The following is a 22,500-nucleotide window of genomic DNA, read 5'->3' as shown; positions in this document are numbered from 1 at the left end:
TTCAAAGATAACAGTCCACTGCAGTCAATAACAGATCAACGTGTTACCAACTTAAACCTAGTACTTAATTACTTCAAAGCCTGGAAAAAAAGAGCTTCAACAAACATTCCACTGAAGGACAGATGTGTCAGAACACTTCATAACATGGCAAACAATTGATCGAGGTAATATATAGACAAGACTTAAAATGGATCACAGCAAAACAATGCAAAACTGATAAGTTATTGTAAATACCATGTCCTTGCCCCGTTAGGTATGACCATGCAAAAAAGTCATACTATTCCATGGCAACTCCTTCATATTTTGTACCAACTGAGGACAAAGCAATGATTCCAGTTCCTTGCAGAATATCCTCCTGTGAGGAAAAGCAATTTGTAGCCTGTCACTACTGCTACGTTTTAATTAAGACTCCCCATCCTCTCCCAAACCCCATATTGTTTTCTTTGCCTTTGTGCAGTTTGGACACAAACAAATAAGCTAACCTGTGGCTGATCAATATGATCACATTTTGTTCCACTGTGTGAAACATAAATAAAATAATTAAAAGCATAAGCCATGGAACATACCTTAAAAAATAACAATGACTGTATTTATTGTTAGGCTTGACTAGCAACACCGCACAGAGACCTTAAAAAAATGTAGCATGACTATTTCACACTCAAGGATCACAGGCATCTCTTTTTGGTGGTCTGAGGGCTTATTAAAAAAAAATTGTGGCTGGTCTTTAAGCCCTTTTACTCAATCAATTAAATATATTACATATCAATACAGTAACTCTCTGTTTCATATTGTTTTCAAGGTGTCAGTAAAAGGCCTTAATCTACTGAGTATACATACACACTGTGCAATACATACTTAATTGACCGCTCCCCATAGGGGCTTTTCAGGGCCAATGAAACAATCAACGAAGCAACAGAACATACATATTCCAGCACTCGGCAAGGTCCCTTTTTGACTTGTGACTGTTTCTGCTTAGGTGGCCTCATACACCACAAGCCTTTTTGAACACATCACCACCAAGCCGGCCACTTCTGCTGAATAATTTTCAGGGTCAAGTATTTGTTAATCCCTCCTAGGTGATTCAGTTTTTCATACATGTACTATCTGGCTGTTTCTGTGATCAAAGTTTTTAATTTCACCCAGAGTTTGTTTCATTTGTTAACCTTATTTTGGGGTTGAGAGTTTGCTTGAGTTTGTAAATTTCTCCCCCTCATTCTACAGACAAACCCTCACCATTCACCAACAGTATTCCCCTCATTCACCATTCACCCACAGTATTCCCGCTCAAACTACCTGAAAAATTAGTGAATGTTTTAGTTAGTGGAGAGAAACCCCTTCTTGTAAGGAGGATTCTTCTATCAACAATAATTAAGAAAGCTACAAAGGTTGCTAGGTTGCTATGTATTACTATTAAATAACCAATCTTACTTTAAGTTGGACAGTTCATCTTTAATTTAATATGGCTACTTCTTGGGGCACCAGACACAAATGGTAACATAATTATTGTTTAACCACTGTTTGCAAGACATTATATTTTGGTGCGATATTGTTTCTTGTTGCCTGTTTCCATTATTTTATGTCATCTGTATTTCGTACACAAAGTAGATGTTTTTGCCAGACATTCAGACTCCCCTCAGAGGGTTTTTGATTCAAATGCTTCACCACTCGGCAAAATTCCAGTCTTATTGATTGAGTTATAGACCCTATAATCCAAAAAAATTACATTTATCACTCTTTTGTAAAGGTCATTCAAAAAATGAGGGCGATAGCATTTATGACTTTCTAATATCTTGTCTCATTTTTCCAGTTTAAATTATTTTTTTAGATTATGCAAATTAGAAGATTTGCAATGTCACACAGTGTACACAATGTGGAAGGCAGGACTTTTATTTTCAGATAATTAATGGTAATAGGTAACAATATTTAGCTCTATTTTCTATTTTGTTTTGAAAATAGCATGTTACCATTTCTGCTTGTGAGAGCTAACCATAAATAGGCTTACCAAATTCTCTTGACACTAACTACACAACTCGTCATACTAACTAGTAAGCTACGATGGTATGTCATTTAGCCTGAGGTGCACTCTGGTCAGCCTGTGTTCAGTAAGCTCTCAATAATGACAATAAACAACATTTTACCCAAATCCTGTGCCAATAATTTCTCTGAACATGACTGATTTCTAAAGCCATAATTAAACTTTGCATAACTATTGTACTCACAGTAAGGCACATAATTAGCTCAATTATCATTCAACTACAGAAAATATTGTGGTAATCAGTGGCAGATCTAGAGCTTGAGCTAAGGGTGGGGGGTTGCTTGCCATGCTGGCTTTTCCTCCTGTGGTAAGGTAGTTTTGAGGTAAATGCAAGCATTGTGATTGGTTCTTTCTTGGTTGCTGTGTAATTTTTGTTTTTGAAAAGCCACAAATTCAAGAAACAACCATGGCCCGAGTACCATATGATAAACTACTTTCTAACCAAGCTTGCCCAAGCCATACTGATGAATATTGCACCTTGGTCATTTTTGTATGGACCTCGCTGCGCTCATCTTTAGTTCCGCAATGTTCAACCAATATTCCCCAGTATCGCCCTCCAGTTCGGTTAGCAAGAGCTTAATATTTCCAAGTTGTTACTTGTATTTTGACCTGCCTTTTGGGTCCTTCAACACACAGCACGAGTCGTGAAAATACTCACCAGAATATAAACAAAATGTGAAAAAAAAAACATGGCTTATAACCTTTCCCATGGAAATGGCTTGTATGGCAAAGTACTGAACAAGAAAGCACCAATCAAAACACTTGGATTTACCTAAAGGCCATAGGTTATAGGAGAGAACCAATCAAAAACAGAGGGAAAATGTTTGTTACATTAACATCAGCTATGTGTCTGGAACATCTGAAGGATTTTTTTCCTCGTTCAAATCGAAAAAGTCGTCTGTGATGTCCTGTAAAAACAATTCTTCCAATTCTTCGAGTGAGTCGCCGATCTCAACACCTGCCGCCATTTTGAAAAGGCTTTTTTAGTAGACCCCAGTCTACTGCATCACACCTTTTTGCTCGGACCCGCGCGCTCTTTCCGCCCTGATACTACTGCTGAAGGCTTCCTTATGACTAGATCTGACTAAGAATCGAATTGCGTGATTGAGACTTTCTTCGAAATTGATGCACTACGGGAGATCCCCTGAGTTATAGTCTGTCCCATGACTTTTTGTTGTTGCAGCTTACGTGGATTGTTTTGTCATAATTCTCGTATAAGTATCGTTTTCAGTTCTTTGGCATTTTCCCCGCCCAACAGTATGACATTTCTTAGTCACCAATCGTTCCCGTTCAGATTAGGATGAAGGAAAAGTAAACTAACTCACACATCCGAAGGTAGAAACAGCGTAATTCTTCCGGGCTGGAACAAACTGAATGATAGGTGCTTGTGCTTGTAAGTCTGACAAAGATCTGGTTCCTGAAGATCAGATTGAATGCTTGTTGTCCTTGCTCCTCGAAGCTGAGAGGCGAAGATGGCAAGCGAGTATTTCACCCGTAAACTCTTTGGGACGTGATGATACACAGTCAGAGGAAAACGGAAGAACAAATTGTTCATCTCTTGATGCTGGTTTTCATCTTTTGGGGTAATGACCTATCGTATGTATTAAACGACTTCAGAAAGCGGCATCCACAATTTGCCCACTGTAGGGTTTGTTGTGGCTTATCTTAACGCTGGCTCAAAATAATTTTATGATCTTCCTAGTTCATTGATGCAGCGAATTTTTGCATGTTCTGCTTTTGAGTAGTGGCAGTATATTTATATAATATAGTTTTAATAGATAGATAGCGGAAAGTACAGATCTCAGATCTCTTATTTAATAAGTAGTGTTATTAGGCATAGGCGACAATGTTTGGAATTCAAGTATCAAAACTATTAGCGAGCTACGACTCGTATCAACACACAGAAAAACTTTGCTCCATTTTGTCGATGCAGCAAAGAAGATTTATAGTAAACCTTACTGACAACACAGTACTATGGGTAACTCTGCAAAAAAAATATTGACATCTTGGACCAAAAATGTTTGGGAAATTTGTCCCTCAAAACAAGGAAATGTGTGTGATTGACTGTCCCTGTAATGTATCTATCATGCAGCAATGCTCTCCCATGGCCACCATACATTTCAACACTTTAAGGCAGCATTTCACAGCCCCTCATCAACATTGTTGAGGGGGGAGTGGATGTCGGAAATGTACAACCACAGCAATCTGGTTGTAAGGTCAATTTTCTTCAACACTTATGTGTAACTAATATTAGCAAGAGAATAGAAACAAAATAGAAGTACGGTACAAACAGTCCAACTGGATTTGTCACTTGCCCACTTTCAACTTTACTCTAAGGATTGGAGCTGCGGCATTTTACAGCTTTTTGCTGGCTGTTTTATTTATTACTTAATCATTGCTAGTCATTGCTTCTGGGCTTTCCCTACTTTTTGCTTTTGACAAAAAATATGTAAATCTTTGTTCACTCTCAATAGTAGGAGTACTGCTAAATAATTATATGCAATTTACCAGTGTGGGGTTTTCCTAAATAAACAAAAGAGTTGTAATCATGCATCTCATTTGTGTGGAAGTTTATTAGTTTTGCATTTGATACAAAAATGTAATGTTTTGTCTCTAATTTGCCTGCATTGTGACAATCTATCTCAATGTACAAGTACGTGATCTATGCAATAATTCTGTATATTTCAGATATGGCCAATGTGTCAATCAAATTCACAGCTACTTTCATTGCTTTGAGTGAGTGGATTTTTAATCAATTACATAGTTACACTTAAGAATTCTTTGTTAGGTGAATCATTGTACTTGAATTCTTTACTGGTATTAAGGGATATTGATACTCTTCAAGGTCTACATGCACAGGTATCTACAAAACAGTGTACACTTAAGAGGTTTCAGTTATGTCTCAAACAATAATGGTATTTGTACATGGAAAAGTTATACTTTCTGATAACTGTGCATGTGTCTGTATTTACAGTGTACATCAACATATAACTGTAACATAGTGGATGAAGGAAGGAAGCTTTGCTCAATTTTTCCTAACCTCACTCTGACCTACTTTATATGTGAATAATGCACACATGTTCATTGCATGTGAACATGTAATATTTAACAATTAGACCCGTAACCCGCAAGAGCTACAGGTCAATAGCCCATGAGGTGAAACCGAATGGGCTATTGACCCGTGACCCTTGAGGGCGAAGGGTTATTGTCTTAGTATCACCCAACTAGTCGGACAGAAAAGGCAATAATAAAGTTAGCAAATGCAAGTTCAAGAAATATTTATTTTGGGAATAAAATGAAAGAAAGCGTCGCCCTTTTCGCTACTCGAGGACTATTGCTATTAGTCCTCTGGTAGCGTAGCCAATTAAAATGCAGGATTTGCATTAGTCCACTAGCTGGGTGATACTAATATTGGCTATTCCCCTATTTGCACCTCTTGGACTTATTACTCACTAAATGTAATTGACTCGTCCTTATTATAAGGACTACTGCTAAGCAACAAGAATGAATAGGTTGCTAAAGTACAACTGACTGTTTAATGAATCTGTCAGCATACAAAGGGCAATTAGTTGCAAGAGTAAATTGAATGATTCTTTTCTGATACAGACCCAACCACTACTGCCTCAAGGCCACAACACATAATAAGAACCCCGAAAGACCTTCCTCTCAAATGAAAGTGGTAAGTTACTACCCTTGAATTTTGTTTTAAATTGCATGTATGAGAGCTTACAGTATTTGAATAATTTTATTTCCGCTAACAAAATTTTGTCATAATTGTCTGTCTTTGTCGAGCCACTGCCTTGCAGGTGCATGTATCCCTAAGTACTGTACTCACCATAATAAACTTAGTTTTGTTGTTCACTTCTGTTATAGGTTTCAAATGATGAGAGCCTGACATACTCAACAAGTATGCTTTCTTTTGTAAGCTTAATAATAGCTCTGTTAGCATGTACATTACCCAAATTAATTTAACAGTCCACTCTAATAGACATTCCTTGTCTATCATGTCTTTCTTATAATTCAAAATTGTTCAGCACTTAACCACACTGTAGAAACTACTACATGTACAAGTCATGTACAGTTGCAACAAGTTTAATTTTATTTTTAGTGGAATTTAGTTTACCGTTTTAATGGTTTACCCTTATTACATTATAGTGAAGGCTTTAATTGTACATTTGTGATATTTTTAAATCCTCATGGGCAATGTTGATAAAGCAATTTAAAAAACAAGTAGTAATGAACATGCATCCGTAAATAATATTAGAATATGCTTCATTTTTGTTATCCATAGGCCGGACAACTTCAAGTGATAGTGTACATGTGGTTACAAATGAAACCAAGGGAGTTTTTAATCAGAAAGTATGTAATATGTGTAAATATACATGTCTAGGATTATCTGAGGACTGTGGGAAGATTGTTGTGTTCACATTGAATGCTTTTTATTTTCCGTAAAGTTCTGATAGTATATATAATATATATATATAGTGACCCTTGTTACTTTCGGAATTAGCAGCTTTTGGGGCTTGTTACTTTCGGGGGCTCAGTACTTTCAAGGGGTTGTTATTTTCGTGGAACAAAACCATGAAACAAAGCTAGCCCAATCTCCTCATGAAAAATAAACAACATACACAATGTAATAGTAAAAAAAACAACAGCACTTTATTTACATTTTCTACAAACAGAAGGTATTTAATAGTGATACATGTACCTACATGTATGGGTAAGTAATAAAATAAATTAATACAGCAATATTCTCAGACTTTACATGCTAGGATGCCAAGAAAACGATGAAAAAGTAACAAAATATAATTAAAAGTAGTTCAGAATATCAAAATAAACAAATGAGAGGGAATTCAGTTGACTTTAATTTGTGAAATTAATTTGGTATTGCACTGCCCATTTCTGGTAGCAGGGACAGTGAAATGACATTGATGCGCTACCGAACTACCCCATGGATGAATCAGCTGATGGAGAGGAAATCAAATTCTTCCCTGACTTACGGGAGTAAAGCTGAACTCAGCGGGTTTAAGTCCAATTGACACAGCAATGCATTTTATTCTGCAGTATGTAGAGTTTTCAAATTTAATATAAAGAATCTTTCCTGTTGTTAAGTTATAGCAGTCTAGTTTTTCGATTGTGCCATCGGTGAACTGATGTCTGCAGGGATGAATGATGGCTTCTGCTTTTCCTTGTTAGTGCTTTATGGTTTCAATTATTTGTCACTGTACATTAGAATTTGATTATAGATGGAAAGGCATTTGGTATGACTGTGTACATGTATAACATAATAAAAAAAATTGGTCTCGCTAATTTCGGGGGCATGCTACTTTCGGAATTTATTGGGAAGCCCCAAACCTCTAACGTTACTGTAATGTCTGTACTCCAGACTGTTCCACGATGCGAACGGATTACACTCCAGAAAAAGCAGTCATGTTTTCAGTCCACCATCTTGACTTTATTGACTACCCACAATCGTATGCCCCACTTCCATTTGGTGTCCTGTCGTGTCAACTTCCGTAGTGATTCGCTGTGGTTGCAAAATTTGGTAGGAACCTTGAGCTGAAGGTGACGAGGCCCAGAAAACTCCTCAGCTCGGCAACATTAGTGGGCTGCTCTGTTTGACAAACAGCTCTGACCTTTTCCTCCTTTGGTTCCACACCATGCTTACTTAAAAGCAGTCCCATGAAGACAGTCTGATTCATTCCAATCGTGCACTTATCCTTGTTGAGGGTCAAGTTCATCTCTTGCAAACGGTGAAGCAATGTGATAAGATTTCTGTCATGCTCCTATGTCGTTTTCCCTTGAACAACAATGTCATCAGGTATATTGGTGGCCCCAGGGCAGTCAGCAATCGTCTGCCTTACAATATTCTGATACTGTTCAGGAGCACTGTTTACAAGCCTCTTGTAATGAAACAGTGAATCACCAGCTGAAAATGTTGTGATATCCCTGGATGCTTCTTCAAGCTTAATTTGATGAAAACCCATGTTCATGTCTAGCTTGGTGAAAACTGTGCTTCGATCGATTCATTTCTTCCAACACCTCATCCACTGTGGGAGTGGCTAACTTCTCCCTTTGAATTGCCTCATCTTTGTTTGGCTTGGGAACGAATACATCAGGGCTGACCCAGGTTGTGGGGCCTGACACTTTTTCGATGATGTCAACATGAAGTAACTCTTCAATCTTCTGCTGGACTTTATCTTTTAATGGGTAGAGTACCCGCCTCTTTCTGCGCTACTGGTGTAACTTCACGATCAATATGTAGCTTCAGTTGGTAACCAGACAGCTTGCCCACTCCAGAGAACACCTTTGGAAAACGGTCTGCAATACTTTCAATGTCACTGTAAACAGAATAAACTGTTGTCATTCTCGCTAGTTCTGGTCCAACATTGAGCACTTGTAGGCACTTAGCAGCTGAGCTACCTAGCAGACACCGTCCTTCTCCCTGCGTAACAAGAACAGTCTCCGTCACCATCTGCCCATGACATTGAATAGTAGCCTCAAATTTGCCAACAACTGGTAAACACCCATTTCCATAGACATGAAGATTCCTCTCTTCTGGTTGCAATTTTGCATTAAGGCCACTCCTCACAAGGCTGTGAAACTCCTGCTCACCAAGTACAGTAAACTGCGCCCCAGAATCAAAAAGCATCTTAGCAGTAGTACCATTGATCTTCACTGCTACAATGTTATCTTCACATGCTCTTTCCCCACTGAAGTTTACTGGGAAGGCGAAAGGTTCATCTCCACTGTCATATTCTACTTGATTAATTTGCTGTCTGGACCTTAGCGGTGGTTTGCATCTAACACTGCTTTTTTGCTGACTATTACTCCCACTAACTCTCCCACCACTCTTGCTCTGCTTTCCATCTGCCTCATGTCTACAGCATATTGGCCAATGCCCATTCCTACCACACTTTGCACACACAAAATGCCCTGGCCTCCCACATGCATAGCACTTGTGTGTGGCTTGGCCGCCTGATGTTTCTTTGCTTTCTCTGTGCTGGAGCAAATTCACGCTCAACTTTCCTTCCCCTCCATTCCCCATGCTCTGGCTGTAGTTAAAGCTGCTGCAAGCTGTATTGAGCACCTCGAATAGCTTGGTCTGTAATTCCTGGGACGATACTTTCTCGAGCAACTGGTCTCTCACAGCGAATTCAAGTTCCTCATCTCCATAGCCACAGTGCCTTAATTGCTTGTTTCGTAAGTCGAAGGACGAGCAAGTCCACATCTTCGCCAGGTTCTTGGTTTAACTGACGCAGAACGTGTCTTTCATAGGCGGCGTTCTTCTCAACGTGAAAATGAGTATTCAATGCTCGTACAGCTTGTTGATAAATGTCATCCGCTTGGCCCGATAAACCATCTCGTTTCTCTTTCTTGCAGGGTTTTGCAAATTTGCTTTCCCTTCGGCAAAGTATGTGAACCCTCGTAGCCAAACACACCATCATTCACTCAACTCTAACTTCGGCCCCGAGATATCCATCGGTGGAATAGGATTTACCACCATAATGCTAGAACAGAACTTTTTCTTTTTCTAAATCCTTGTCGCCAATGAAGTGTCTGTATTCCAGACTGTTCCACGATGCGAACGGATTACACTCCAGAAAACACACACGTTTTCAGTCCGCCATCTTGACTTTATTGACTTCCCACAATACACTAAAGGCACAGGTTACACAGGCAACCCACAGAACAATCACTACAGTTACTCTCGGGGCGGGGGGAGGTGTTACTATCAGAACTTAACGTTAACTTAAATATTATTAATCTTCTGATATTGAGCTTCAGCCCAAGTTCTTCTGACCTGCAAGCCATATGTGGTTTATTTCAAGCTGAGCTTTTAAGATAGAGAACACTTTTCTTAGGAAAGATTACGGTACTTACTGTAATTTAAGTGTCTCAAAGCCTTTTGCTGGGGCTTATTGCATTTAGTTTCTGGATCATTACAGTACCGCCTAGAAGTATTGACCCCTTTACCGCGTCATTGCCGCGTCACCCTGTCGCGAATCTCCCTCGGTATTCCTGCAGTAGGACGATTTTCTGCTGAGGGAAATTTACGGCTAGGCTCCAAAGTTGCTGTGGGAAAGTCAACTGAGGTAAACCCTCAGTAATTAAAATTCTGCGGTAGAGTTGTCAAGTTGACTTTGTGTTTCAATAAGCCAGATTATAATGTTGAAATCCCACCGAAGAACAGGACCTGAACAAGTTTCGGTTGAAAGTTGCGAACACTAAAGAGGATCAAAGCAGTGATTATTTCGAAGACTTCTTGTGGACTGTTCATTCGAGGGTTCATTCGAGGGTTTGTCCCGCTTGCGTGGACTTCGCCGTCATCACATTTCTTCATTTCAGTTTATGGGAGAATATGTCCACTTGTTTTTTGCAGCTCAGTGCACAGAACATACATTTATCATCTCGATATCCTGCAGCCTTATTTCACAACTGCAACAGATCATTGTTCTTTCCTGCGACAAGCCTCATCTTTTTTCTCGCTGCAAATTTCATGCGGCAAATTGCACCTCAGTTTTATCGTGGGAAAAAAATTTGCATACCTCGGTGGCGCATGACCATCACCCGCGGCAAAGACGAGGGGGTTGCCTCAGGCGGTACTGTAGCTGTTAAGTGCTATGGAAATTATTTTTTTAGCTGGCTCTTATTGTTGTTTGGCTGCTAAAAGTCACAGCCTCAAATTATTGTAGCTAATTATATGTTAACTTATATAGTATAATATTATTGTATATTATCGTGTGATTACCGGCATTACTTATTAATAAATTATTATTAATAATGTATTGTGTGTTATTCACAGGGAATTACTGATCAGAATAAATTTGCACAAAGTGACCAATTTAACTGGATGATGTTATCTCCATGTTGTAGCATCCTTTGTTTGAGTTGTGCAAGAATGCCTTACTGTGTGCCAAATTTCCCGTGCTCAATTTGGCAGGGACGGCATCTCCAAGTACACCATATTCACCAAATCTCTCACCATCAGTGCAAAAGAAAGAATTCATATTCTCAAAAGTTCCCAGTACCAGGTATATTGTATTTATAAGCCCTTCTATAAGGGTGGGTAACCTATTAACTAATATACATTGTATAGATTTACGTTGTAGCCAAGCCCAAAAGCGGATCCTGGGTTATTTATTCTCACAAAAAGTTAACCTGGCTTAAGCCTGCGATCCAATCAAAACCCAGTACCTGGTCATCAACTTTAAAAAAATCTCAATGAGCTCTAAACTTGAGCCCAAAATATGCTCGCTTGATACTGGTCAGCAGATACCTTGTTCTGACAGGTGTCAATTGACGATAACATGGATGTCCAATATCAAAGATGAATGAAGGGGGTAGGGGGTAAACTGTGGTGCTGCATAGGTGGGGAAGTAGTATAATGTAAATTGGCCACCGTACAGAGATTCTAAAAGCTGACGTTTCAAGCGTTAGCCCTTCGTCTGAGCTGATAAAACCAAATTTTCAATTTCAAAGATGTATGCTGTAATCTAGCTGGAGCATGACTGCCATGTTGGGCACAAAGATACAAGCATTGATTATTATTAATTTTTTATTTTTTATTTTTTATTTTTTGCTTTTTGTTTTGCTGTCTTAATACAAGCATTGATTATTATTATTATTATTATTATTATTATTATTATTATTATTATTATTATTATTTATTTTATTTTGTTTTTTTAATTTTTTTTTTTTTTGCTTTTTGTTTTACCTAAACTGCAGTGTCAAACACAGTTGGCAATGCAACTTCCTGCCAAAAAACCACAAAAAAATGTGCTGCTACTTACATGTAAATTGCATGCATGTTTGAAACATCAGAATTTGGTAGGATCAACTGAGCTGACAAAAGTGAATTGACCACCAAGGGGAAATTAAAAAGCTGAATATTCAATTCAAGCAATAACCCTTTGTCAGAGTGAATTAAGAGATTGTGAGTTGTGAGGGCTTTTTATGTCACATACATGTAGTGCCCAAGCACTGCTGTTGGTGGGTACATACCGTAACTTATTTAGAGTGAAACTTAACAAATAGATTTTACTCTGTCCAATGCCAGACTATTTTACTGGTCAGTCAGGGGCACTTTAGGAGTGAATGGTTTAACGAAAAAAGAGATTTCGAAGAAGGAGAAGCAGTCATTGATTCTGTGGGTTTAGAGGGTTGCTATACCAAAAATAGATGTAGGCATTTGATCAAAAATTTTCAGCTCTCCGTTTTCCCTTGGTGAAGACGAAAAGCACAGAAATTGATAGTGTGGGTGGAGGGGTTTGGTCAGGTGAACTAATATGTGCAACCGGTCAATATGGAAAAAAGCTGGAGCAGCCAAGAGCTTGCTATAAGCCAATTAGATTCAAGGATTTAGGATTCCAGCCCACTGAGATGCTTCAGAAAAAAATAAGTTTTAACCCATTGACTCCTGGGAGTGATACTAACAGATTTTACTCTGTCTAACACCAGATGATTTTACTGGGGCACCTGAGGACTGAATGGGTTAAGATGGTCTCTTAATTTCATTGTGTGCTGATTGTAGCGCTGAAATGTCAATTTATCTGTTAGGGGCACAGAAGACCTGTGCTAGCAGTTGGGAAACACATGTTTTTTGAAGAACTGCCAAAACTTATTTCCTCAAAAAATCTCATCAATCACTACTGTACTTCTAAATATTGAAAGAAATGTAGTGGTTGAATCCACCTGGATTTTTCAGGTGTCTGTTAGAAACATTGTCCAGATAAGTGTGAGGATCATTTCTCTCTTTCGACTACATCTACTGTATCTAAGAATTGAAAACTGCAGGATGGAGTTTTTGACATACAGTGTACACCCACTGTATTTTGATGAATGGGAAGGTGAGTGTTACACTGTCTGCTCAAACTGTTGGAATTAAAGCACTTCATGAAATGTTGATTTTTATTTATGAATTCGTGATTTTTAACTTAAAGTTTAAATTGACACAACTGTTTTGTTTAGCATTGAAGCTTCAGCTTGCTATTGTCTTGATAAACAGTTCAAACCATGGCCAGCTTGCTGACATAATGCAATGGATGGTATTATGTTTTGATCATCTGTTTGTTATGTTGCTTTACTTTGTTGTGGTTTTAATTGGGTTTTGGATGATCTTGTGATCTGATGGCACAAATTTTCAAAATCAGTAGTTTGTAGTGTATGTGTACATGTATATTTAAGGATTGAGAGTCAAGAAACTGACAAAAATGCATCTAATCCAGCAGCATTCCATTTCATCAGTCTACCAAACCACACCACCAAAAACAGCTACTGTACTGTCTCTGGCCTCTCTCTTTACCAAGGCAACAAGCGTTGCTCTGTGATGTAGAAAACCCTCACAATCCCATAATTATTTTGCTCTGATAAAACTCAGGGCTTGGGCTCGAAATGTCAGCTTGAGAACAAGAATAAAATTATAAATGCAAAATACTCAAAACAAATGTAATGTAGTGTACAATAATAATATTTAGTTGGCATTTACATGTACAGTGTAGTCTGTTTTTTACTTTTTGGTGTGTTCAATAAGATCTTGTAAACACTGATCACACTCACTTCCTCTCTGATTGACATTAACTCTCTTTTAATTAATACCTTTTCAGTGCTGTTTCTCCTGATCCAAAGTTGAGTCCCATGCCAACATCAACTATGGAGTGTGTTTCTCCTGAAGTTTCATTTCCAAACTTATCAGATGCTTTGCAAGAATTAGTGATGAATGTATTTTCACTTAAGAAAAAAGTATGCGAATATGTTTTTCAAAGAGTACCTCAGGCAAAGGAGCCCCGTAAGGTATGGAATGTACAATGTAGTACAGTTTTGTGCACTGTTTCGTAGAGTTCACAATGGCTTTCCTCAGCCATGAATTGCAGTGTGCACTTCGTTGGCATTCTTTTTTGTATCTTGCTCTTTTGGTGAAATTGCAGCCAAAGATACATGTATACACGTGAATAGCCGATTTGTTAACTTCAGCAATGACCTGGACAAACTAAATTAAAAGTATAAACAATAACATAGCAAAGAATGTCTCCTGTTTTTCGAAAATCACAAAAATGAGCGAGAAGCAAAGAAATTTACACACACAAATAATGATAAAGTGTGGTTGTGTACAATCTTTCACCTACTCTTGCAAGTTATCTCATAAATTATATTGCATACATGTATTTCATGTAAGTGATAAAACCGAACATGAAATACTAAAATGACAAGGTGCTAAATTAACTTAACCAAAGTAGTGTAGAAGTATTTCCATGTACATTAATGGTGCTGCCTTAATCACTGGAACAGGGAAAATCTGATGAGCTTTGTAAAAACTTGGAGTACTGGCAAAATGTTGGATAATTTGAACTTACGAAAAACTTTGAAAGCCTTAAAGCTTGTCAGGTGTTATGGCAACATTATTCTGAGAGTATGCAGGTGAACAACTCTCCAGAAAGAGCGTGCTTGTGCCAGAAAGTGCGTGCACACGAAAAACAAAATTAATGCATCCAATTGAATACAGTAGTTTACTTTTGCCTTAAGTAAATGAATAAAAATCAAGTAGGTAGTGTTAGTTTTTGAAGACCTGGAAAGAACAGAGTTTGCTGAGGGAAACCTCTTGGAAGAGAGGAATTAAAGAAGAGGAATTTAAAATACATGTACATTATGTTCATTAATAGCTATCAAACTTGTTATCTTGGGTGCAGGGCTGGTGTAGTGGTAGGAGCACTTGCCTTCCACCAATGTGGCACGGATTTGGTGTCATACATGTATGATATGTGGGTTGAGTTTGTTGGTTCTGTACTCTTCTCCGAGAGGTTTTTCTGGGTACTCTGTTTTTTCTCCTTCCTCAAAAACCAACATTTGTTTTAATTTACTTCTGTTAATTTGTTGATTTCAGTTTACAGTGTCCCCAATTAATGCTCCAGCACTAGAAGACTAGACACCTATTAGTAAATAAAGTTCCTTCCCTTAGTTTCCTTTCTTCAAGCAAATAGCATCTGAAAATTTGATTTCCTTCTTTTAACAGCTTCTGGTTGAAACATTGCTGAGTCAGAGAGCAGTGCTTGAGCATAACAAACACCCATTTTATAGTGTTCAGGCTTTTATGGACAAGAATGCATACAGTGAATGGGTTATGCTAGAAAAAGAGAAGATTGAGCATCTAGTAAGAAGTTTCTGGCACAAAGCTTGTCCACCTGTGCGTGAGTTGCCTCTTGCAGACCAAGGGTTCCACAAACAATATGTGGATTTGATGAAGAGAATAATTAGGTACGGAGTGACTGAGTGTTCAGTTTTTAGTTTATTTTTGCCACTTTTGTTATAATTTTAAATTACAAAATAAATATATATTAAGGACGTTCGCGCCAAAATCTTCCCACGGTGAGATTTTCTTCATTTCTCGCCTAGAGTTAGGTCATAAAGTACTTACTCCAAAAATGAAAAAAAAAATGGGGGTCACCGACTTTGTTTCGGAGAAAATGGCAGTGGAAAAATGCCTTAATTTCGAGAAATCGGTCATAAAAACCCTCTGCTCATCCATTGAAAATCATAAAAATAAACTGTTGGAGTGAAAGTTTCCGTGCATAGGTTTTTAGGAGTGAGATTTTTAGATAATTTTATGCCGCTAGGGATGTGGTAAACAGTAGAGTTCATCCTCGACGAGCGTTTTCGTAAGCTCTATCCGTTGCAACCACTACCGGAATTCGATGGCACGAGGAAAGAAAATGTTAAAAAAAGATAACTTCTTACGGTGAGAATTTTTTCATTTCATCATATTTTGTAGATAGTAAGTAAAGTAAGTGATTCATGATTAAAAAAATAGGGGTCACCGATGATCTGAACGAGTAAAATCGATGTGATTTTGCAAAGCTCTTGGAAAAGTTCGTTTGTCACGCTTTTGCGTGACCTGTCGGGCAAGGACTGGAACCCAAGAGAGGATCGATCGTTGAAGAGATGAAAGGTTTTTACCAAAAAAAAAAACCTTTCTCAAGCATAGCAACGACGTTTAAAGCAGGGGTCATCTTCATTTGGTTGGTGTTGTGTATAATATCTCTCCATTGCCGTCATGCTCATCCTCTGGAGTTTGTTTTTTTGTGAAATTCAATTGCTGATTGTTTCCACGCAGGTCCGCACTATTCAAGCGGACGAGGACGAAAATACTGCTCAATTTTCACGAAAGTAAAGGAAAAGAACTTTAAAAACATGCATTCACTTTGAACTTAAGTTCGTAGGGTAACAAAAACATTAAAAAGAAACAGCCCCATTAAATTTACGCAACGGTTCGTCGTCGAGTTTTCCAAACTTTCAGCCACTAGTCTACTCGATCAGCTACCTTTTCCAGAGCTTTTCCATCCTCCCGCTCACTTCTCTTTGAAGTTTCATGATGATTCGGCAATAAATGTGCCATTCTTTTGCCGGCCTGGAATTCTTTCCTCGGCGTTTTTGTCGCCATGTTATTTTAACTGATGCTTGAAAAATTTGTATGAAAGTCAAGTAGACTAGTGCACGACTGATAAAACCTCGCGAATATCAGTCGTGCAGTAGTCTACTTGACTTTCATAAATATTTTAAATCAATTTTGACTTATCACGATCTTCTCTGATCCAACGCTGTGCAAGACTTATCGTCCACGGTTTTTGCAAAGGTTTTAAAACCTCAACTTCACTAATGGTCGAAGTAATGCGTGACATATTACAGTCGCGTTACCTGCGCAGTAACGTTGCGCACAAACAATTAGCGCGAACGTCCTTAAACTACAAGATATATTAAATGATCAATAAAAGAAAAGCATGCATGTAAGGCGAGGAAGCCCATATAGAAACCATTAGGTCTTATTCTGGCTATAGGCACCTCAAGAAAAATACAACTATAAAATGATAATTTTACGCATTTCTATTATTATAATGATGAATTTGATTAGTCAGCAAAAAACATTTCATTGCATGCATCAGGAAGGAGGCCTTTCTTAAAAGAAAACCCAAACTTGCCAAATTGAGATCACTGGGTTTCAGAATTTTCAGCTGCTTGAATATTGGTTCGGTATGAGCGTCAAATGGGCTTCTTGATATGATTCTTAAAACCTTCTGAAGTTAAAAAAAATGTGATTTAGATTAGAAGGATATGTACATGTATATGTAGGTCAATCCCCATATTGATATGCAGTAAGCAAGATAAGGATAAACTAAGCTAAAATACAAGGTGCACAAAGAGGAGGTGGGAAGGCAAAAACGTGCTTTATATATTATGCCGATAGATTTTGATGTTTTTCTAGCCACATTAGCAATGTGTGGTTTCCATGTTAAATTCTCATCAAGAATAACACCTAAAAACATGGTTTCTTTTACTCGTCCAATGGCACATTGGCTGATCTCTAGATTGATGTCAAGTGTTTGCCTTTTTTGCCTGGGTTTAAATATCATAAAATTGTTCATATCTACATGGTTCTTATTCAGTCAAAACTGGAGATGGGCTAATATTTATTGTTTTATACCTAGAATTTCACTCAACAAAATGAGTAATTTGATTGGTCAATTCTTGGTCATACACATGCCCCTGTATCATTCTGCAGTCGTTGGCCGCTCTGGATCTTTTACTGCGATTGTTTAAGGGAAAGCCTAAATATAATTTTTATAACAAATCACTTTATCTGGTCCCTTGGGAAACTTGTTAGTTTTGTTTTCCCTTGTGGTCCTCAACTTTGTCTTGGGAACCATCACAACTCTTGGGAAAACAAAACTAACTCTTCCCTCAGGACCATACATCAAGTGTATAATATTCCTGACGTTGCGTGGAAGGGGATAATGATGGTGGTAGGATTTACCACCATGACTCTTTGTAAACCTGTCTTGTTTTCCATGAACCAAAAAAGCCAGCTTACTTGATGTGAGACATGACTTGTGCTTTTTTCCTGAAAATCTCTCACACCTTAACGAACTGGACAGCACCTAGTGTGTCATAGAAGTTAGGTTGCTTACAGCTTTCTCTTTCTTCTTTCCCACTCTCTTTCTTTATGCGGTATGTCAGTCAAAAGTGATATTTCTCATTTTCAACAAGTTATCAGACAATGTATTGATCACCTGGTTCCACAAATTGTCATGTAAAGAAGTATCAATATTGCAATGTGTTTCCTGCTGGCAAAGATGCACTGGCCCAGAGATCTATCCACATCCTTTGTTTGAACCCATCAGTTGTCAAAACAACAACAATATTTCTTAAGCACAAATGTGACCTTGTTTCCTAATACACACAGCATATACAGACATTCCAACCCCTTGTGAAGGAAAATAGGGAGTATTTTTTAGCACCAAAGGTGCTCAGGAGTGCCTAATTTTGCAAATTGACATGTAGTTTCTCTCAAGTAGCATTTCCTGCATTTTGCATCATTTTTGTGGTATTCTGTAAGGTAGAAATACTTGTCCGCCAGTTTTGGAGCTGCTAAATGGAGCAAGACTGCTGGCCTTATGTGTTTGCACAACACTAGGTGTTCAATGGAGATTTTATTGAGTTCCTGGACTGCGTTGTCTCGGAAATCTATTGTGGACCTCCATTCCTGCAAAGTGTAGAACCTGTTTTCCAAGTCTTTAGACTTTGGCCATTTATGGCAACTTGAGATGATCCTGGTAGATCAAGTTAAAGATCTATCTGATATTTTCGCTAGGATTTCCTTACTGATGTGGTGTTTTATGGCCGGTGGCAAAATCCGGATTGGACTGGATCGGACCGGATCAGATCGGATCGGACCAGACTGGATCAATAACAAAATTCCTGCGCAAAGTAGACACATGAAATCTCTGGGTCACCAGTTAAGGTTACTTCCGACCTTCGCGGATGTCCTTCGGGAAAAAATTCGTGCACGCATTAGTTTCAATAAATCCTAACAACCAAAATAATACAACCTCACAACCACACAACTAGCCTTGCATACTTATTTTGTTTTTGGTCTTAATAAATGTAGTTTACGATAAAAAATATAGTTTAACCAGGTTTTCCTTTTAGTGTTAGGAGCCGGTAAGACGTGAAACTGCCGAGGGTTCTTCTATTGAATTTATCGGGTATCGGATGCCGCAGCACGAGCAAAATGACTTCGCAGTGTTATTCACAAGACATCAATCAACGAAAGTGTCTTGGCCGTTCTCGATATTTTGATTGGTTGTCTACATATCCACATCTAAGGTTGGAGTACCCAAAAATATGCGAGACGTGTTGTGTAAATGGACGTCACGGGAAAAATATTTTACATATCGAAATTTCCTGACAAACTTTTGTTGATTGATGCCTTGTGAATAACATTGTGCAGTGGTTTTGCTTGTGCTGCGGCATCCGATACCCGATAAATTCAATAAAAGAACCCTCAATGGTTTCACGTTTTACCAGCTCCAATCCTGACACTTACCAAAAGGAAAACTCGTTTAAACAATATTTTTATCATAAACGACATTTACTGAGCTTTCTTCTGATGTATAGTTTGTTAGGATTTTATTGAAACTAACACGCGTACGAATTTTTTCCCGAAGTACACCCGCTAAGGTCGGAACTAACCTGAACTGGTGACCCAGGGATTTCATGTGTCTACTTTGGGTGGGAATTTTGTTATGTATCCGGTCCAAGTTTTGTCGATCCAATCCGATCCAATATGGTCCTTTCAGGTCCGATCCGATCCAATCCGATCCAATCTGATCCAGGTTTTGCCAACTGCCGTGTTTTACTGGAGATCATCTCCCTCAAACTTTGATAATCGAAGATCTGAAGTAAATAGGCCACTTCGCAAAATACCATGATACTCTTTGTTTGTCCCCCCAAATTTTGCATAAGTATTGTTTCCAGTTTCTTTTGGGACTTACAATGGTCCCAAGAGAAAACAAAAACAATGCTTATGCAAAATTTGGGGGGACAAACAAAGAGTATTATGGTGTTTTCCGAAATGGGCTATTACACCTCCCTCAACTATTTCAAATATGACTATTCTCATTTCTGTGAAGAGGTGTTTGTCCAGGAAATAGCTGAGCTGGATTTCTCCCCTATCTATAATTGTAATCTCGCTACTTTAAATGATAAGTTTAATCTTTTTTATGACCAAATCAATTCAGTCTTCAAGAAGCACATGCCCTACACAAAACTTTCACTCAAACAAACTTAAGCCTGCATGACCAGTCTTTTTGTGTTAAAATTGATGATGAATGTATTAAACAAGTTGACTCGGCTAAGTACTCATAGGTGTAATTTTTCATGTGAATCTAACATAGAAAAAGCACTTTAATGAACTTTGTCTCAAACTGTCCAAGACCGTGGGTATCTTGTGAAAAGTAAGACATTGTCAGTTAAGATTTTTCTTGTTATGCTCTACTACTCTCATTTATCCTTTTCTTATCTATGGTGTTCATGTTTGGGGTTTAGCATTTCCCTCACTTCTAACAGCATTACTTGTTATCGAAAAGAAAGCAGTAAGAATATAACCTTTTCCGAACCAAGATCCCATTCTGCACCCCTCTTTGAATCTCTCAACTTACTTGACATTAATGATATCATCAAATTACAGGTAATCTCTTTTGTTTATCAATGATCTCACCGACAGTTACTTCCATCTTTTAATGTATTTTTTGCTTTCGCCTCTTCTGTTCACTCCTACTCCACTCGCCAGTCTTGTGATGGCCATCTCTATGTCACTTCTGTTAACACTACCCAATATGGTTTACATTCCTTTAAATTCACTGGCTCTCCTCTTTGTAGTTCTTTGCCCTTGTCTGTCACCAAGTCAAATTCTCTTTCACTATTTCGTAACACCCTCAAGAACTCTATAATGCTTAATTCTTACACTCCTTAATTACTAGCCTAGCATATGAAGAAATACTTTTTATCCTATGTAAAGAACGAAATTTTCTCTGTGTTCACTTTGTATGTATTTTGTTTTCTCTTTTTCGTTCTTGTTGGGGTCATCCACTAAATTAGCCACTGCTACTTGGATGATTCCCAAGTCATATATTTATGACTTTTGTTGTTTGTAAATCTCAACTTTTTATTCTGTACTTATTTGTTTGTTTGAGTTGAGGTAAATAAATTGTGTGATCTGATGCCTGATCTGGGGAAACAAATGACACAGTCAATCACACATAATGCACCTATCAATGTAAACCCTGCGGGGAGGGGGGGGGGGGATGTGAGTAAGGGGCGGGGATTTGACAACTCTTAAAAATTTTCAATCAAATCCCCCAGGGTAGGAAACTAACATCAATCAAAAGTGTCAAAAAAAGCCCCACCGTGGGGCAAAGAATCTAAACAAACAATACTATAATACCACATTAACCCCCCCCCCCCCCCCTTTCCCCTATGGATGATTAGATTCCTACTGATCGGATTTTTGTCGGAACCCTTTGAAAAAACCTTTCCTACCCCTTCACTTTTTTGTCGGTGCCTTTGAAAAAAGATTCCTACCAGTGGAATTCTGATGGACCTCATCCATAGGGGGGGGGAGGGGGGGGGATTCGGATTATAAATGGAATGTCCCCATATCGTTGAAACACGTCGTATCAGTGACCCGTAAAATACTCTGACCTTGTGGTGGAATTTGATTTCAATCAGATGGGAACTTAAGGATAAAAACGTTCTCGAAGTAGACAATGTCTGCTTAGCTTACAGTTTAAATTATCGGATTATGGCGACGAAAACAAATAAAAACTTCATACCAACTGAAGCGTGACTTAAGGGACAGACTTGGTAACCACGTTTGATTTGATACCAGAATTCTTCTGGTCAAAGTCAAAGGTCCCGTCCCCAGGGTCGCTTTGCGATCAAAAGCCCGACAGGGGGGATAGTCTCAGGCGTCAAATCTCCGCCTATTTCCCGCACTCCCCCCTCGCGGGATTTACATTGATAGGTGCATAATGCATCATCATGGTCTTTCTCTTTCCTTACTCACTTCACATTCCTGGCTGTACTGATGCCAGTAATCCATACAGGATATTTGCACCTGTCCCCTCTTCTGCTTGTTATCAGTGATTATATACATCCACACCCTGCGAGCAGAGCCTCCTTTTGTCTTTTTCTTTACTGTGGAGGTGAAAAGTAGGCTCTGCCCGAATCGCGTCAACTCCTTGAAGCCGCCGCAGCCCGAACTTCTGGACTAGTCAATCTTGTTTTCTCTCGTCAAACCGGTTTTTCCAGTGCGAGCGTCCGTTTTGTGACAAAACCGATGGTTATAATTGAGCCCGCTGTACCATGAAAAACCAAGATGGCGGCGAGATCTGGCATAGTAGGCTTGGTTTCGATACTGTATCCTGGCAACATGAACATGCAGTGCATATTCAATAAAAGATCTTACTCGATTCATGCAGAGCCTTTCTCGAGAACACCAAAATCGAGCAAGCAAAAGAAAGGCTCTGCTAGCAGGGTGATACATTCAGAAACCCATAAGGGTTGAAACGTGTAACGCGCGTTCACAGCTTCCGAATATTCAGTGTGAACTGATTGGTTGAATGTTTCAGTGCTAA

The 22,500-nt window shown here is 38.6% G+C and overlaps 1 protein-coding gene across 1 annotated transcript in view; it reads left to right on the top strand.

The window, feature by feature from the left end:
* Window positions 1-3,082: 3,082 nt before the first annotated feature.
* LOC138007133 (uncharacterized) overlaps window positions 3,083-22,500 on the top strand; it is a 57,126-nt gene continuing 37,708 nt past the window's right edge. The window contains exons 1-8 of the mRNA XM_068853880.1: window positions 3,083-3,618; window positions 4,724-4,771; window positions 5,642-5,714; window positions 5,909-5,942; window positions 6,327-6,394; window positions 10,913-11,070; window positions 13,642-13,828; window positions 15,045-15,286. Coding sequence (XP_068709981.1) covers window positions 3,410-3,618; window positions 4,724-4,771; window positions 5,642-5,714; window positions 5,909-5,942; window positions 6,327-6,394; window positions 10,913-11,070; window positions 13,642-13,828; window positions 15,045-15,286 — 1,019 coding nt within the window. The 5' untranslated portion in view covers window positions 3,083-3,409. The remainder of the gene's footprint in view (window positions 3,619-4,723; window positions 4,772-5,641; window positions 5,715-5,908; window positions 5,943-6,326; window positions 6,395-10,912; window positions 11,071-13,641; window positions 13,829-15,044; window positions 15,287-22,500) is intronic.

Source organism: Montipora foliosa, chromosome 6 (genome assembly GCF_036669935.1).
Source record: "Montipora foliosa isolate CH-2021 chromosome 6, ASM3666993v2, whole genome shotgun sequence".
Taxonomy (NCBI): domain Eukaryota; kingdom Metazoa; phylum Cnidaria; class Anthozoa; order Scleractinia; family Acroporidae; genus Montipora; species Montipora foliosa.
The sequence above is the reverse complement of the archived record's forward strand: the minus strand, read 5'-3'. Positions and strand labels throughout refer to the sequence as shown.